This window comes from Sminthopsis crassicaudata, chromosome 2, assembly GCF_048593235.1.
Source record: "Sminthopsis crassicaudata isolate SCR6 chromosome 2, ASM4859323v1, whole genome shotgun sequence".
NCBI lineage: Eukaryota > Metazoa > Chordata > Mammalia > Dasyuromorphia > Dasyuridae > Sminthopsis > Sminthopsis crassicaudata.
Genome location: NC_133618.1, coordinates 187,388,113 through 187,408,274, shown reverse-complemented (window position 1 = coordinate 187,408,274; position 20,162 = coordinate 187,388,113). Strand labels below are relative to the sequence as shown.

At 31.5% G+C, this 20,162-nt stretch overlaps 1 protein-coding gene across 6 annotated transcripts in view; it reads left to right on the top strand.

Annotated features, from left to right (window-relative positions):
• ARHGEF10 (Rho guanine nucleotide exchange factor 10) overlaps positions 1-20,162 on the top strand; it is a 199,738-nt gene that overhangs the window by 41,246 nt on the left and 138,330 nt on the right. For 4 of the 6 annotated variants that reach the window (XM_074287969.1, XM_074287965.1, XM_074287968.1 and 1 more), the window contains exons 3-4: positions 16,485-16,667; positions 18,476-18,763. In XM_074287969.1, the coding sequence (XP_074144070.1) occupies positions 16,485-16,667; positions 18,476-18,763 (471 nt within the window). The remainder of the gene's footprint in view (positions 1-16,484; positions 16,668-18,475; positions 18,764-20,162) is intronic. The other 2 variants (XM_074287967.1, XM_074287966.1) reach the window with 1 other exon arrangement.

Below are 20,162 nucleotides of genomic sequence, written 5' to 3'. Positions count from 1 at the left end.
TTTCTTTCTTTCTTTTCTTTTTTTTTTTTTTGGCAAGGCAATTGGGGTTAAGTGACTTGCTCAGGTTCGCACTGCTAGGAAGTCAAATTTGAATTCAGGTCTTCCTGACTTCAGGGTCAGTGTTCTTATCTACTGAATCATCTAGCCACCCTCTGTTTTGCTTGTTATCTAGATTTAAGACAGTGATAGAGAAAATGTTGATAATGCAGATTAAATTTAAGAGTGTGTGTAAAGTAATTTTGAGAGCTGCTTATTATTTAACAATACATCTCTGAGAGGAGAAATGTAAGTTGATAGTTCAAGGAGTTAGTTACAGAATCAAGTGATTTTTTTTTTTTTTTTTAAAGAGACCCGAATGTAGTAATATTGGGGAAGGAAGGAGAACTTTGAAGTTTCAGACTGAAAACTGATGATTTCAGCTGGAATAGATTGGAAAGGATGTGATCAAGGATATATTTAGAGGGATTGGTTTTGTTGAGAATTCCAATTTGATTGTTTAAATGTTGTAACTTATTTGTGCTACTCAGCCAAATGAAAAAGACCGTTCTGTCCACATAGTAGGGGAATATAGAACATCTTTTTTGCCTGAAGCCTTCATAGTAAATGATCTGGGAATGAACAATGCAAAAGTGTCATTATAATATTATCCCATTTTACAGTTTTTAAAACTGATAAAGATCCCTCATCTGTTAAAGAAGAAAATGGTGAATAATGTTGACCCTCATCTACCATTTTGTCTAATCTACATTTTTATCCACTCATTGCTAAAAATGTTAAAATGGTCAGTACCACGCATTGACCCATGGATTACTCCATTAGATACTAGTTTTCAAGTTGATATCACATTTAAGATCACTTTTTAGGTTCAACAATTCAACCAATTCTGACTACCTAAATATGCTACTATCTAATTTGTATCTTTCCATATTGTAAACAAAGACTTTTGATATATCTTTGATACAATCTTGGTAAAATATATCAACTGCATTCCTTTTATTTTACCAAACAACCTTATCAAAAAAGGAAAGATTTTTAGTCTAGCATAACCAGCTTTTGATGAAGCCATGTTAGCATTTGTAGAGTACTTCTTCCTTTTATAGTTGATCATTAGCCATCTTTTTAACAGTATATACTAGCTTGAACATTGACTTTATATATTCACCAGGATAGGTAAATTCCAGAGTGGTATCAAATTCAAATTGAAAAAGGAGACACTAAACTCTACATAAATATTCCTGCAGCCTATATATTGACTTAAGGAACAACAACATAATATGTTTATTGTATTTTTATTTACTTTGTTAAACATATTCCATTTTAATCTGGTTGGGCATCACTCTGTTGCCAGCTGCTTGTAGGCTATATGTTTGACAACTCTGTCTTAGAGAATAATAACAGCTGGCATTTGTATAGCATTTTAAGATTTATAAATAACTTTACATAACATTATTTCATTTGCTTTTTGCACTAACTCAGCTTTTGGTAAGTGCTACAGGTCAGAATGTCCATATTTTAAAGATTAGGAAACTAAATCTGAGAAATTGTGAGATAAAAATTGAGCTCTAAAAGGGATCTTCAAAGCTACTTCTCCCAGACTTATTATTTGACACTTTAAGAATCTGAGGTCCAGAAAAGTTAATTAACTTACCCTGGATTGCATAGCTAATAAGACCTAAGGAAGAAGGACAAGCAACAACAATAGTATATATATATATACATAAATGTGTGTTTCATATACATGTATATATAGTTATCATTATTATTATTATTGAATAAAAAAACAGGATAGTAGAAGTAACAAAAAGAGGCAAACAATATCAGATATAACTAAAGGATTGCTTTGTTTAGCTTGATTATACATAATTGCTTCACCAAAAAGTTCTACTGGGCTGCAAAAAGTCAATGGAATATGGCAGTGATTTTTTAAAAAGAGCACAAATATTTTATTGTCTTTTAAATAAATATTTTATGGACACTTAAAAAATTCCTAAAATCTGAACAATTAAAGCAGTTATATGAGGTTCTATTCTATTTTTTGCTGTTCTAAATAACAGTATTGATAAATAGGAGGAAAGTATAACATACAAATAATAGAAATTCAATTGGCTCAGAGAACAATATTTTCTTTAATTTCAGTTGCAGTCAGTCAATTTAATCATGGAAATATCTAATTCCTCACTGAGTTAGAGATGATATCAGTATTGACTTAATAACATACTGTTATTCATTCATTGGACATGTAGTCTAATTCTTTGTTTTTATAAATCTGGAAGATTACTGGAAACATTGCATAAGAAGGTAAGCCTTCCTTCTTGCCTCAGTCACAAAAGACTCCTCCTTAACTTCTTACCCCAAAGAGAGAATTATTTTGCTTATATTAGTTGGTATTTTAGGTGGATCATCTAGTCTGACCTGTACCATCTAGCTACCATAATAATGAGAAATGCACTGCTATACAAGAAAACTCATTTCAACCTTGTACATCACTAATCCAGCCATAACCGGTCTTTCTGAAACTTGCCCTCTGCTTCTAATTCTTCACTTTACTGCAAACAAAACAAGTCTAAAAATTCTTCCATCTAATACTTCTTCAAATGCTTCAAATTTTTCAGATTTATGATGGATTGTGGGCTATTGATAGTAAAACATGATAGAATACACAGGTGAGGGAGAAGCATTTGGAGCAATTCTCTCAGGAAGGAAGGAAGGAAGGAAGGAAGGAAGGAAGGGAAATAGGGAAGGAGGGAAAGAGGAAAGGAGGGAAAGAGGAAAGGAGGGAAAGAGGGAAGGAGGGAAAGTGGAAGGGAGGGAGGGAAGGTGGGAGGAATAAGTCTAGGTTAAAAAACTTGTTCAAGATAACACAGTTAGTACGTGGTAGAGCTAGTGTATGACTGACCCACGATGTTCTCTGACTCCAAATGCAGTGTACCATCGCATGTCTTGTCTTGCTGATCTTTCTCTGGATTCATTTTAGTTTGCCTACCCTTAGGTAGTGAATTTTTATTGCTAAAAAGGCACCTACTGAATACCATAGAGTCATGAATCACTTTCATACTAGTGTAAACTACTGCCACCTAGAATAATAAGAATTTTAAGATTCCGTTTCTGAGAGACAGCTTGGAAAGACAATCTTGTAGTCACAAAGAATTGGGAGCAATATCTGGTCTCACTCCCTCTCCCAGTAGTTCATGTATGGGCATGAAGTAGAGGCCATTTAGTCATCCTCCTGTACTGATACCTCATGAATTTTCTTACTCATCACCAGCCTATTTTAAAAATCATTTATTTATTTTGTGATATCTTTTACTCCATTTCTTTCATATACTTCATTATATGTTATGTATCAGCTTTCTGACACCTCAATACATGCTTTCATTACCTTTTGGGTGATACTTATTTTTAATTCTTCAAACAATGATGTTATATGACCTACAGCCATACAAATACAGATGGAAAAATGTTTGCTAGAAGGGACACAATTTTACAAACATAAAAGAAATGATTTGTAGGACAGCAGAGAAAGAAACCTCATAAATTAGACATGATTGTAGACTGCTTTAGGGGAAAAAAGAAAGAAATGATGAAAATCAATTTAGCACTATATACCAATCTGCCTGTATTCTTATTTCTATAAAATCTTTACAAAAATGTTATATGGTTTATATAAAAATGAAGATATCCACAGTGGGCATAGGAGGGCAACAAGGTCAGCTTTCATAGATAATTTTTAACAGATGATACCATCTTTATAATTAAAAATTGAAAGTTAAGGAAAAATATGATACTGCTGTGTTTGTTGACTTTTTTTTTTAAAAAGTTGAGTTGATTAAACAAAATGAACACTTAAAGATTTTCCTCAGGGAAAGTGTTTGAAAATACATAAAAATTATGCAGTATTCTAAGAGATGTGACAGTGCAGATAATCTGTTTGTTGATATTCTATGTTAACTCCAAGTTCGGTAAATCATTGGGAATATTTGTTCACCTGAAGTTTTTTAGCACTGAAGCCAGTGGATCACTGTAGAGGAAGTAATATTTGCCTTCCCAGATTTCTAGTACTTGCAATATTTGTGCACAGCTGTTTAAATTTATCAGTCCAAGTTTTGTCAAATAATCTTATCACTTAGAAGCAAGGGGTGTCTTCCACAGCTCCCTTTCATTCTCCAATTAAAACTTCTGACTTTCCTTCTTCTCCTCTAGGATTGGGTTTAGGCGATATGCAATAATTTGTCTCTTTTTTCCATCCCTCTTTTTATTATTATAACTTTTTATTATCACCCAGCATCTGCTGTAACAATCTGTTTCGCTCTTTTTGCCTGGTGCAGGGATCAGTCCAAGGGCTACTGTTGTTCCATGGATGTCTCAGGTTTCCTTAAAGAGCTTTGTGGATGATGCTTTCCAGATTTGTGCATTACCTTAGGAATAACACTTACTTATCGATCTTTAATTGTCATGAGAGATTTTGAATTAAGTCCAGGGCCTTGCCATATACTTTGAATTTTGAAACTTAGGTGCCTGAAAAACATTATAGGAAGTTATGGAATAGAAGAATGAAAGAACAATCTATGAAAAGTCATCCAAACATTTTGATAATGGACTAACTTTACCATGTGAACTTATGTTTTAATAATTAGAGCTGGAAAGTAACTTAGATATTAGATATTCCCATCCTGCCATTTTACAGCTAAGAAAACTAAGTCCCTGAGAATTTAAGTGATTTATTCAAGGTAGCAAGTAGTAAATCCTGGAGTCATGATTCCAACTCAGTGTTTCAGAATCCAAATGGAATATTTGCTTTAAAAAAGTTTGGTAAACTAAATTTGACATATTAACAAATATAAAAATGAATCTTTATGTACAGCTTTAGTACATTTTATTTCTTCTTTTTTATCATTTCTGCCCATATAATGGTTATGATGAGAACTTCAGAATTGTTTTAATATACATATCTCTTATTTTTAGTGATTTGGAGCTTTTCCCCATATGATTATTTATAATGATCTTGATCTGTTGCACTGATCAGCTATTTTTTAAACATTTCCATTTTTTAAAACAATCATTGCTTTGTAATATGCAAGCATTTTTCAGAGATAGCACACTTTGTTACAGACTATAAAGTTGTTGTTTATACTACATTGTATACTATAATATATATAGTAATAGTAGATCTATCTATATATATGCATACTTTAATTAAAATTATTCTATTGCTAAAAATATTAACCATCATCTGAGGTTTTAGCCAGTCATAATCATTTTTGCTGATAAAAGGTCTTATCTCTATGTTGGTTGCTGCTGACTGAGCAGGGCAGTGGTTGCTGAAGAAGCCAGACTAGTGGCAATTTCTTAAAATAAGAGAGCAATGAACTTTGCCTCATTGATTGACTCTTTCCCTAGAACACTTAAAGGCCACTGTGGCTATTTATTGATTTAATTCCAATTTTATTGTGTCTCAGAGAATAAGAAAGCCAAAGGATAGGGAGAGAGACTGGTTTATTGATGCAGCAGTCAGAACATATACAACATGTATTAAGTTTGCCATTATGTGGGCACAGTTCATGGTGTCCCAAAATTACTATAATAGTGACATCAAAGATCACTGATCCACAGATCAACTTAACATATATTATTTTAAAAAGTTTGAAATATTTTAAGAATTACAAAATTACCAAAATTAACTAGACACAATGTGTTCACAGGTTATTGGGAAAAATGGTGTTGTTAGACTTGCTTGAAACAGGGTGACCACAAATCATCAATTTGTAAAAAAATATAGTATTTGTGAAATGCAATAAAATGAAGCATGCCTATAGTATGAGATTTGGTACTCTTAAGATTCCTTTCCCACTTCTTAAATTATTTCTCCTTAGATCCTTTTGATTCTCCAGATAATTTTTTTCATCTAGCTGTATGATGTAACTGGAAGATTTTTGAGTATGAAACTGAATAAGTGATTTAAGTTAGGGAGCATTGCTATTTTTACTATATTGGAATAAACAAAATATCTCCAATTATTTAAACATATCTATTTCCATAAAAATTATTTTGTAGTTGTATTCATATATTTTCAATGTGTGCTTTGGTAAATGGACTACTAAAATATTTTATATACTTTATATTTATTTTGAATGAAATTTCTTTTTCTATCCCTTCTCATCTCAGCATTTAAACTTTTGTTTAAAATAGTTCTTGCACTTAGGAATTCTGAAGCTATTATTTTTCTATCTATAAGAGGGTGTTGCAAATGTATTTATTTTTTTCTTTAGTTGCCTTCAGTCTAGCTTCTTCATAAATAATTGTTCCAGAAGTACTTTCTGTAATAGTTATAAAACTCTTCAAAATACTGTTAACAGTAATGCTTCAAATATAATAACTTAAAACTGTGATGACAAAGAAAAAAATCAAAACCTCAAATTTGAGTCACCATTCTTGGGAATTCCAATGTGTGCTTAACTGTATTTATGATTACTAGATTGCTAAGATTTAATGTGAGCACAGACACCCTTATCAGAATATTTAATTTATATTAATTCACATTTATATTATAAATACAAATTTTAAAGTGATAATAAACTAGCTATATTTGACAATTATTCCAAAAAACAATTCAACTACTCAGTTTAATATTTTGCTCCTCTAAAAGAGTTGGAAATTTCTTCAGTTTGTTTCAGTAAATTGAATATTTACTCAATAATATTTTTCTTTTATTTCAGAAAATACAACTTGACATATTCTTCAAATTTAGGTACAATAAAAAGTTATTTTAAATAACATACTATTCAGAGCTGTACTTTGTATAAAATACAAACCATATAAAATACTTGAATAGAAATACACATTTATTGAAGGATTTTGAGCCTCTACTTTCTCTTTCTTTCTTTCTTTCTTTCTTTCTTTCTTTCTTTCTTTCTTTCTTTCTTTCTTTCTTTCTTTCTTTCTTTCTTTCTCTCTCTCTCTTTCTTTCTCTCTCTCTCTTTCTTTCTCTCTCTCTCTTTCTTTCTTTCTTTCTTTCTTTCTTTCTTTCTTTCTTTCTTTCTTTCTTTCTTTCTTTCTTTCTTTCTTTCTTTCTTTCTTTCTTTCTTTTTCTTTCTTTCTCTGTTTCTTTTTTCCTTCCTTCCTTCCTTCCTTCCTTCCTTCCTTCCTTCCTTCCTTCCTTCCTTCCTTCCTTCCTTCCCTCCTTCCCTCCTTCCTCTTCCTTATTTCTTTCCTTGCTTGCTTCCTCCCCCTCCTCCTTCTCTTCCTCCTCTTCCTATTTTGCTAGGATTTTTGCTAAATTCACCTTATAATTAGAGGCAGACAAATGAAATTAGTAAAGAGAAATTAATAGATTTCAGAATCAGGAAGACCTAGGTTTAAGTCTTACCCTATAAATATTGACTTTGTGATACTGGCAAAGTCAGTTAACTTCTCAGTGCTCCAGTTAAATGTCTTAAGACTAAAAGTTGCAGATTAATTGATGTATCTGTATCAGTGTAGGAAGTTTCCCTACTGTGAATATCCTCTGCTAATAAAATCATGGGTCTACATAAAAAAATCTCATAATGATATACAAAACTTTATCTGAAAAAATAATGCTTGTTTGTATTTAACATATATCCAATCAACAAAAATTTAAGTGCCTTCTGTATAATTTCACTCTACTAGACACTGGGGACACAGAGATAAAAAGGAGACAGCCCTTGCCCTCATGGAGCTTACATTATGTTGCAGAGAACAACATATGTATACAAAATAGAAACAAAGTAATTACAAGGAATGTGAATGAAGATACTTGAAGCTGGGAAGGATCATACAAGATACCTAATGGGAAGTAATTCTTGCTCTGGACTTTGAAGGAAATTAGGGACTCTAAGAGGTGAAGTAAGAAAGGAAGTGCTTTCTAGGCATGAGAGATGAATGGTTAGGCTGCCATTAAAAATCTTTTTTTTTTTTTTTTTTTTTTTAATGAGACTTCAAACACAACATGAGTTAACACTATGATATGGTGGCAACCAAGAAAACTCATCCTATCTCAGTGTCTAGGAAAGAGGAAGTATTAGTGATATCTCCTGCCCTCTGCCTACACATGGAGTATCGTTTTTAGTTATGGGTGCCTCATTTTAGTGAGTACATTGATAATTTAGAGAACATCTAGAGGAGAGACCAGAATGGTCAAAAGCTATCCCACATAAAAGTTATTTGAAGAATATGAGCATAATTGGTCTGAATAAGAAGATTGGTCTGAAGATTCAAGAGGTGGAAGATAACTTGTGTTAAATATTTTAAAGCCTGTCCTGTGAAAATGGGATAAATTTTGTACTGCTTAGGTGAAGAGATCAAAACCAGGAGTAATAGATGGAAGTTGGAAATAATCAAATTTAAATCTGATGAAAGGAAAAGGAAAAATCAAAAAGATCAAAATAAAAAATCAGAGCTATCCAAAAATGAAATGAGCTACATTGGGAAATATTGGATTCCCACTCACTGGAGATCTTGAACACTATGCTAGATGGAAGTTTGCTGGGTGTATTGTACAAAGACTTATTTTTCAGTTATGGTCTGCTCTCAATTGTTTCCTGAACCTCCTTCCAAATCTGAAATTCTTTTTAACTCTATGAGAGAGATAGATGTACCTCTTGTACAATGAAAAGGAGCATAATGTGTCAGAAACTCTTAAGTACTTTCCAAATATCTTATTTCATCCTCATAATGACTCAGTAAAGCAGGTGCTATCATGATCCCCGTTTTATAGTTGAGGAAATTAAGGCAGACAATGCCTTGCTTAAGAGTCACACAGCAGCTAAGTCTCTGAAGTTGGATTTGAATTCAAATCTTTCTGACTCCAACTGCCACCTTACTGTTTCCATTGTGCCACCTTATTGTATCAAATAAATCGTCAGGTTGCATGTTTCCTTGTGAAAGGCTGAGCCTGCATGGTAGGTTATAATGGGAAAATTAACAAATAACTTTCTGTTGTTTGTTGTTTGGAACCATTAACTTTTGTATTCAAATAATTGCCATACCTAATCACTCTAAAATCAATTTTCCTTTATTTTTCACTAAGCAATACAATTCCCTTGGTGCCATATTCATCCAGCTTAACTTTCAAGGAGGAAAAAGGAAAGAGAGTTAACAAGCTGGTATCTTGTCCAATCTAGGCAGATCCTATCCAGGATTTTTTCCTTGCTTGGTGAAAAGTATCATATTTTAATACAATGTATCAGAATTTTTAAAAATCAAAGATTTAAAGAAAAGAATGCACACCAAGTTATAAATTGCATTGTCAAGAGGTCTTATCCTCCCAACTAAATCTTCTTTGGATGAATGTTATCACAAGTAGAAAAATAATCCTAAAAAAAAATCTTGCTATACAGGTTCAATAAAAAGCAGAATTTTTTTTCTGTTTTTAAAATAAACTCTCACAAAATAATAAAGTTGGAATAGGCCTCAGAAATCACTTGGTTTAACCCCATACTTCATCAAGAAACTCCTTTAAAATGTCCCAGACAAGGGGTCATCCAAAATTCCTTTGAAGGACTCCAGGAAAGGAGATGCTCACCTTTTCCTTGAAGCATTCCACTTTAGGATTAAAAAGTTGTGTGTTTTTTGAAACACTAACTTGAGTTAGTTCTGTTAAAGTTGAATCTCTCTCTGTAGTTCTCTTTTTGTTTTTTACTCAGACTCTGTATCTCTCTGCATCTTTTACTCATTACTTTTAATTCTATCCCCACCATCAAGAAAAAGACACATTCATAGCTTTATCAAAAGTTCTTTATTGTGCTTACTTTTACATTGTCTTTCCAAAAAGATAATTTATACTTTTTGTAAATTTTTATCATTTTTCTAGCTGGTAAGAGTTTTCTTACTGTGGTAAGGTAAGAGTTGCTATGATTTACTTTTATTTTTCTTGAATTGGATCTACCTTTCATATAATTGTTAATAGTTTTCAGTTCTTTGGAAAAGTGCTTATTCATTACCTTTGGATAAATACTTATTCACTGGAGAATGAATCTTGGTCTTAAATCCTCGTGTTAATTTTTTCCATATTTTGAATATAAACTCATTAGAATATTGAAATAAATATATTTTCCCAGTGTGTGCTTTTCCTTTTTATTATAGATTCCTAAATTTTGCTCATGTAAAAAAGCCTTGCAAGTTCATATAATCATAATTATTTATTTTATGGTTTCTTTTATTCCTCATTTTGCTAAGAATTCTCTCTTGAGCTATAGCTCTAAAACGAATCTACTCTTGCTTTCTTCCAATTTGTTTTGTATTTAGGTTGAATATCAGTTTTGACCTTACTATGCTATGGTATATGATGGAATTTAATTTCCTCAGAATTATTTTATCACTTACTATTTTAAAAAAGGGAAATCTTTCCAAAGAATTTTATTTTCAAGATTATTGAACACTATTATTATATTTGACCATTTCTTATTCTTGTTTATTTAGTCTGTTTCAACAGTCTGTTTTTTCTTTTAAGCCACTTCCAAAATATTTTTGATAATTACTACTTTGCAACACAGTCTGAACTATAGATATATTTTCCCTTCATTTTTTACTTATTTTTCAATTTCCCTTTGAAATTCTTGATTAGGGGTTCTTAACCTAGGGTATCTAAATATTTTTTACAGATATATGACAACAAAATTGGTTTTGAGAGGTCCAGTGGTTGCATTAATTTGCCAAAGAGTCTATTTCATAAAAAATATTAAGAACTTGATTCAAAACTTTTTCTCCAAAAGGATTTTGTTTTTATTTTGTCTCATTCTAAAAAGTATTTCCTTTGTAGTTTAATTGACTTAAAAGCAAATCTCTAAATTAATTTGAGTATCATAATTAATAATTATATTAGTGTATCTTAATCATGAGCAATGAATATATTTTTAATTATTTAAATAATTCTTTAATTCTTCAAAACAAAAGATTTTTTAACCATATATGTAAGCATTAAGTGTGTTTTGGCATATAGACTTCCACATAATGTACACATTTTAAAACTATTTTAATGGAATTTTCTTATCTACAATCCCCCTCAGAATTTTATTACTGTGTAAAATTGTTAATTACTTTTGTTGATCAATTTTGTATTATGCTGCTTTACTAATGCTACTAATCACCTCAGTTAGTTTCTTTGCTATGCCCTTTAGTTTCTTAATTAGCCATGTCATCAGCAAACATGAATAATTTTATCTTCTCTTCTCTAGTCTATGTCTTTATTTCCTTTTATATTAATGCTATTTCTAGCATTTTAGAACTATTATATAATAGAGAGAGGAGGAATATTTGCTTTACTATTATATTTATTGGGAAAGTTATTTATGGAAGCAAAAATGCTTTCATTTGCATTTAAATATATACTTTTCTATTAAAAGTGGACTTCTCATACCTATTAGAATAAATGAATATATTTTTTGTTTTTTAAAATATAAATTTTTGTTAATAACTTTTGTTTATCTTTTCTACATTTCTTCCTGTGAACTTTTCTTTCCTCTCTTCAGTGAGCCTTCTCATATAATGAAGGACATTTTAAAGTGATTTTCCTAGAAGCATACAACTAATAATTGTCAGAGAAGAGATTTGAACCTAATTTTTCTCCTGATCTAAATCACAAATTTTTCCAATTATAAGACACTTCCATTTGTAGAACTGAAAGAAATATTTTTTGTTTTTTAAAATATAAATTTTTGTTAATAACTTTTGTTTATCTTTTCTACATTTCTTCCTGTGAACTTTTCTTTCCTCTCTTCAGTGAGCCTTCTCATATAATGAAGGACATTTTAAAGTGATTTTCCTAGAAGCATACAACTAATAATTGTCAGAGAAGAGATTTGAACCTAATTTTTCTCCTGATCTAAATCACAAATTTTTCCAATTATAAGACACTTCCATTTGTAGAACTGAAAGAAATAAGCAAATATGATTACTTAACTATGGCAGTGTTCTTTTTTTTTTAATCCATTTATCCAAATTAATAAAAAAAACAGAAATAAGAGAAAATGAAGAACATATATCAGACAATGAAGAGTAAAGGATTTCTTCCATTAAAAGCAAGAATTCAAGATAAATAACAGAAATATTTAATGCCAAAAGACATTCACAAATAGAGTAGTCAAAAGATATGAAAAATTCTCAAAACAAAACTGTAAATTATTAATAGTTATATGAAAGAATGCTTCAAATCACCAATAATGAGAAAAATATAGTCAACAACCTGAGGTTTCACTTCACACAAACCAACTAATTGGCAATGATAACAAAAGATGGGTATAGACAGGCAAAGGAATGAATTGTTGGTGTAGCTGTAATTTAGAACAACTGTTCTGAAAAGCAATTTATAATTATGCAAATAAAGTGGCTAAAATGTTTATGCCCTTTGACACAGAGATTTTGTAGAAGATATACTCTAAGGAGGTTATTCATCAAAAAATCCAAAACAAACAAATCAAAAATTAAAGGTTCCATATACACTCCAAAAATGTATAGCAACACTTTTTAAGAATTCTAAATAAAAATATCCATACATTAGAAAATGGCAAAATAAATTATGGTACAAAATGTAGTGAAGTAATATGTATTATAAGAAATAGTACAATGAATACAAGGATGGGTGGAAAAGTGATCTGAATCACTTTTGGAGCTGATCTAAAGTGAAATAAACAGAGCCAAAAAACAGTATACACAATGACTACAATAATGCAAATGGAAAGAATAACTATCAAACAATTAAAAAAAATGAAATTGCATTGTTATGTTTATAACGAAATTATAAAGATACTAGCTTGACCTCAAAAAGATAATATCTCCCCACCCCTTGGAAGAAGTGGGAAAGACAAAGATATTGAACATTGCACAATATTTCCTGATTTTTTCCTTCCTTCCTTCCTTCCTTCCTTGCTTCCTTCCTTCCTTCCTTCCTTCTGACCTTCCTTCCAACCTTCCTTCCAAATTCTTTTCTATAAAGAATGATTTTTCATGATGGAGGAGGAAGTATATAGGAAGAAATCTAAATTATTTAAATAAAACTATCAATAAAAATCTATTTTAAAAGTTATAGAGAAAAATGGTCAGATCATTATTATACTTAGTTATATGCCAGCAAAAGTATGAAATTTTAAAAAGTATTAAATTAAAAATTTTAAGCTTAAAAAAACTTAGAAATGAGCTTTCAGATTTATTCTACTCTTACTTCATGGGGTTGATCTGAAGAATCTACTTTATAAACCATAAAGCACTATAGAAATAGAAGTTAATATTATTGTTATTACTATGAAATATAATTTATTTGATTCCATTGGGTTAAAGTCATTAAGAGCAACTAGATACTTCTCTAATTTCTTCTTCCTGTCTCACTTTTTTATCCTTTTCTATCAAAAATTCAAAGTTGGAGGGCTAAGATTCCTTGGTTGTTGTTTTTTTTCTATTTCACCAATCACTTCTTTTCTGTTGGTCAGAATCCCACTTACTCCACTTTTTCATTCTATAAGGCATATAAACCATAGTAATAGCTCTTGTTCTCATTTATCTCGATATACTCAAATGTACTTCCTTGTACTGTGGTTGGGCAGAAGAGAACACATTTATTAGGGATCTACTATTTGCCAGGCACTAAGCTAAAGCATTTTGTGAATATGATCTCATTCTTTCACTATTAAGATTATTAGCTCATCTTGCTTATTACTTACATGTTGTGCTAAATTAGTATGGAAATATCTGAGGTCATGCATTTCATTGTAAGCTTCCTGGATTTTCTCTTGTGAATTACTTTTTTTAAAAAAAAATATTTGATGAATATTTATTAAACACCTATTGTAGAAGAATGTAAGCTCCTTTATAAGATCTTGGAATAGAGGGATATGACCAGGAATAACACTATCTTTACTGCTATTCTTTCTGTGTTGTAATCTCTTGTCCACTAACTTGTCAATTTTATGCTATTCTATTCATATTTATAAAAACCTAAGCAAGTAGGTTTTTTTTTAACCTCCATCTTTGAATTTTTGATAAAGATGGATTAAAAAAGCCAGAGAGGAAGATGAAATGAAAGGAGAGAAATATAGTTGCCCCCCCACATCTATATCTTTATACACACACACACACACACACACATAGTAATAACAATAATATTAACTTTTATTTCCATAAAGTTTTAAGATTTACAAAGCAGATTCTTCTCAAAATTGATTTATTTTCAGTTGTGGTCCAGAGATATCTAAGGCCACTTTAATCCAGTCTGCTCTCTCCTAGACCTATTTCTTGAAGGCTTAACACTTACTGTGATTATTATATATTTATTAGCCTTTTTTTTGGAGAACTTGAAGCATGTCTAATTTACATTTGAAACATTGTTTGTTTGTTTGTTTTTTCCTGCTAGTTGAATTCTAATTATGACCTGTATGTTTATCTTTGTCCTAGAGTGTCTTAGTGAGGGTTGGAGCAGGGTCTGGCCAAAGTCTGTCTGGCAGCATGTTATAAAGTTGGAAGAGTAATAGTTTAGAATCAGATGACTTGGGTTTAGATCCACTTTCTGTCATTTACTGACTATTTGATTGGACAAATCTTCACTTTTCTGAGCCTTTTTCCCAATTATCAAATGCAGAGGCCAAGTTTGATAGCCTCAAATTACTCTTCCATCTCCATGTCCACCATATTATTTCAGGCCCTCATCATATCTCACCAAAACTAGTGCAGTTCCTTCCCAATTGATCTCTTTGTCTCAAGTCTCTGTCCATGGAGGCAGGAATATTTAGTAGAAAGACATGGAGATAAGAGATGTATGAGGAATAATATGGAAACTATGGCTGAAATATAGCCAAATTGAGTCTGTAGACAATAGCAATGTGTTGTAAGAAATGTGTGACAAATTAGGATGGGATCTAGGTTGTGAAAAGATTTAAAATGCAAACAAAAGAATTTATATTTGATACTTGGGCTGTTGGGAGTTGCCATAGAGAGAGAAGCAGGTCTGGAGTCAGGAGGACCTGAGTTCAAATCTTGTCTCAGATACTTCCTAATTCTGTGACTCTGAGCAAGTCAGTTATCTCTGCTTGCTTCAGTTTCCTCATCTTCTCAATTAGCTGGAGAAGGAAATGGCAAACCATTCCAGTGTCTTTGTCAAGAAAATCACAAATGGGGTCACCAAGACTCAGACCTGCTTTGTATGACTGAACAACAACAACAATGGATTTAACAGAAAACAACGGATGTTTATTGAGTCAGAGGTTGGGTGTGTGTGATACGATCATATTTATCCTACACTTTAGGAGAATTATTTTGGCAGCTGTGTGGTAGATTAGTTTGACTGGGGAAAGATGATGTAGGAAGATTGAATAATAAGGCTTTAACCAAAGCCTTATATGAAGATGGAAAACAGAGGATTAAATGAGAGGTAGAAACAACAAGATTTGGCAAATGATTGGAGAATAAGAGGAAGGAAGCAAGGTTATAGACCTTATGTGATGGTGATGTCCACTAATATAAAAGTTAAGAAGAGTGTAGATTTAGGAAGATTTTTTTCTCTAGAAGGAAAAAAAAAACAAGATAAAAATCTACCAATATAATATGCAAATATTTTAAGTAAAAGTCACACTGAAGATAGCTGTTGAGATTTCATGTTAATTTAATTTTGGTGTTGGTTTTTTTTTTATTCCTAAAAAGTTGACACTTAGGAAAACTGGGGTTCGAGGTTAATACTTTGGTTCAAGGATTAGGTTCTCCAATAATTTTCAGGGATTGCCAATATACTGTTCTTGTCTTTTATAATAAATGCAGAGGAGAGTCCCCCTCCTCCTTCCCTCATCAAAAGTCTGCATGAATGGTTTTGTTATTGTCTTTGCAATAAAACATGTTAGATCAGCAGATCTTTGCCTCTTAAAGAAAGAAAAGCTCTGGCAAGAATCCTAATTTACCATGGCAACATAAACAATAAGGCCCAGTGAATATGAGTTTCTTCATAAAGAAGATGTAGAGTGTGTTATAGCTAGTAGAAGAATAATTATGATCATTTGAAATAGTAAACTTCACTTGAAGTTAAAACTCTCTGCTTTCCATCCTAATGAAATTGCTTTGATGCATTACAAAAATTAAAAAAAAATTCTCAAAAATTCTATTAAAATTCCTCAATGAAGTGATTACTTTCTTGTTAAAAAACAAAAACAAAAACAAACTATGAGATTTAGAAGTAGGACAGAAGCTAAATCAAAACTATGTAAATTTTTGTCATTTTTAAATCTTAAAAAGTGAATTTTAAAATCCCTGTTACTAATAATGAAAAAGGAAGGTAAGACACTGAAATCTGACAGTAGTGATGAAATTCTGGAAGACATTTACCACCACTATCTTTTCATATTTGCTGGTAGAAATGTCAACTAATAAATTGATGTACAGCCTCTAAGGTAAATTGTTGATGAATCCTAGGATTAACTCTCTTTTTTTAAAATCAGGATGTTAACATTTTTGCACTATTAACAAATGCTAACTATCTCATATCTCTCCTTGTTCAGTTTTAGAAAATGAGTTAAAAAGTGCTACTAATAATACTGAAGAGGAAGAAGGAGAACAATTTGATTTTGACAGTGGAGATGAAATTCCAGAAGCTGATAGACAAGTACTTCTGCCATCATCTGAATTTAACTCCAGAGAGGATGGTGAAAATAAAGAAAGTCCATCCACAGGTGAATGCCCAGGTGGTCATCATGCTGTATGAGTATTGTTTTATAGAACTTTTAACTGATTTCTATCCCTCCTTTTATCCCACCTCATCCTAGAATTCTGCTTTAAATATCCTGGAGAAAAGTGAATTTTGATAAAAGACATGATTGTTTTGTTCTGTTTTAGTTTCTCAATTAAATTCAGTAAACATAAAACTCCTTGTGTGAATCAAGCACTGTTCTGAGAACTGAGAATACTAAAAGAGGCAAAAGACAATCTCTTCCTTCAAGGAGTTAAAAATCTAATTGAGGAGAGAATAAGCAATATGTATATATAGATAAAGATATACATATCTATCTATCCATCTCAAACTGTAAATAGGATAAATAGGAAATATTTTAAAAGGGGAAAGCCCAGAAATTGAGGAGTTAGAGAAAGATAAAATTTTGGTTTGGAACTTAATGGAAGCTGGAGAGATCAGTTAATTAAAAATAGTTTAAATTTTATACATAATTTCTCTTCCAATACAATTTTCCATTGTTTCTAACTAAATTTGGAGGAGTGAAGGGAAAGATATTTTTTTCAAAGAAAACTAATTTCTAATTAATCTAATGGAAATTTTAGAACCCAATTAAAGAACATTTATTAAGTGCTTACTGTTTGTTAGACTCTAGTATTCCCTGTCCCCATGGTTCTTGTGTTCTACAGAGAAATGATAGGATCAGTCCTAGAGGGAAGGGATCTTAGAGACCATCTAGTCCAACCCTATTATTTTACAGATGATGTTACTAAGTTCCAGAAAGATTTCATTAACCCAAGGTCACAGACGTCTTAAATGATAAACCCAGGACTCCAAGCAGTTCTTTTGACTTTGAACAAATGCTCTTTCTGTACCATGTTACTTCTCATGTCACATATAAGTATACAAACAATAAAATGAGAAGGAAAAGAGCAATGAAGACTGGTAGCAAGGGGTGACAGTCAGGAAAAACTTCCCATAGAAGGTGCATGCTTGGGCTGAATTGTGAAAACTGAGAATCCTAGGAGGAGATGAACAGATAAGTGCATTCTAGTCATGGGGGACAGACTCTGAAGAGAGAGGTATAGAGGTGAAAGAACAGCAGGAAGACCAATTGGCTGAAACACACTGTGTGAAGTTGAATAATATGTAATAAATCAGGAAATGTAGACTGCAGCCAGATAATGAAGGATCCTAAATGCCAAACATTATCCTAGAGAAAATGAAAGGCACTGAAGAAAGAAATTGGATATAATGATGTGTTGATTCAATACAAACCGATACTGGATATAGTTACTTATTTTATCTAAATCCAGTGAAGTACTCAACTGGAGAAACTGGTTGGATTAAAGCCCTCTATGAATTATGTACTTACAGGGTATATCTGGAATACTTATGTCATTGCTCAGATGATTAAGATGATCTGTTCACTAGGCCACAATTTAATTTTGTAAATAGTTTTCAGTAGTTATTAAGTTATTGAAATTCTTGCTGTTCTACAAAAATTCCCTTGATGTCATTCTTATTTTTCTAAGATTTAGCCCTCTCTAACAGCTAAGATCACTTCCTTTAAAAGTCCCTGCCCCACCAGTTTAAGAAAATAACCCCTCGAGTTTTTATCATAAATGTTAAGCTACATACATGAGACCAAAAGCCTTTTTTCAAAGCTTCAGGAATATCTAACATCAGAAGATAACACTTAAATCAGAGGGTTTTAAACTTTACCATTTTATCTTTTCCTTTTCCTAGAGGGACACTGAAGAGATACTTGATGGTTATAATCCCATGACCCATAGAAAAATGAAGATTCTTTTTCTTTCTTAGGAGACAGGAATGAAGCTGGAGGAGAAAATTTGCAAGTTGTAGAAGATGGTAAACTAGCTGTGCCTGTGAAAGTTAATCCATATTCAGTCATCAATATTACACCATTCCAGGAGAAGGAACGACTATCACCAGATCCAGGTGTTGAAGAAGAAAGTTCAAGCTCTAGTGTACCAAGTGTTTATTCTGTTCCTGTGCCTTGTGGTTATGCAGTTCCTTCCAATTTACCATTGATACTTCCGGCCTACTCTAGTCCCATCATCATTCGCACTCTTTCTGTGGATGAAGAAGGTAATTTTTATATTATGTATACAGAAAGGAAATTGATAGGTATGGTTATTCTTGGTTGTAAATAAAATTATTTTCCATTAAAAAACAAGTGAACTTAAGAATCATCAACAAAGACAAGCATCAGTACTCAAAGAACAAAAAGATAAGCATATATGAAATTATATGTTTATACTATTAAGAAAATTTTAGACATATATTAAAATTTTTAAGGAGCAAAATTATCCTATGTGTGTTCTCTTCTTTTTCTTTTGTCTTCTGTGCTTTTAAAATGCCTTATTGATATTTTTATTTATTTTTTGCATGTTATTACCCATTAACTTATTTCCTCCACCTGTCCATTGTTCCTTTCCCATCTACCCCCAAGTAGAAGGCCTCTCTTGCAACAAATAAGGAAACCCAAAGCAACATTTTAGCCACATCTGAAAACGTACATCTTATTCTGTACTTCTAGTCCATCACTCTTCCAAGAAATGGAGACATGCTTAATCATAAGTCTTTTAGAGTCAAAAAATGGTAAGTGTTTTAATAAGAGTTCTAAAGACTTTCAGAGTTGTTATTATCCTTTAAAATATTGTAAGTTTTCCCCTATTTTTCAAAGGATTTGGAAACAATTGCAGATCTTGAATTGCTTTCTTTCTATTAAAAGAACACAAATACTCTTTTATAGAGGGAAATATTTGTTAAAAGATTTAATTGTTTGAGAAATCTGTTCATTCCAAATACAAGTGATGTTTAGCTGACCTATTTTCATGAATTGAAAGCACAGTAAGTCAATCTGAATTCAGTCAACCTTTGTAATCTAATGAAGTGACCAAAATACTTAAATCTCTTTTTTCCTAATTGTAAAGTTCTATTTTTTATTTCATGTTTTTATTTATTTATTTAAAGAAGGAAGTTATAACATAAAGCCTGTTTTACTGGGGTGTCAGAAATGAATTTATTATAAATTTTGTGAGGCAAGCCATTTCTAGGAATAACATCATCTGAAGAGTGGAGAGTAATTCATTTTAAAATGTATGTAACTCCTACTAGCAGCTGGAGAAAAGAACTGAGTATGTCTGTGTTGAGAAATAAGGAAGGAAAAGGGGTTTGTTTTTTGTAAGAAGAAAACAAAAGTGATGTTATCCTAATTGAGAAAAAAAGAGCTCCAGGGTATTTTTGCTTCCTAACCATAGAGATATATTATAGCTACAGATCATTAAAGAGATGTCTAATAAAAATAGAAGGAATGAAGTAAATGGTGATTACAAAGAGCTAGCATGGTTTATCAATAAGAGACCATGCCAGGCTAGAAATGAAAGAATGAATTAATAGCTTATCTTAAGAGCACTGTGCTAATCATGGGAGATACCAATATTTTTAAAAGAGACAGTCTTTTCCCTCAAATGAAATTACATTC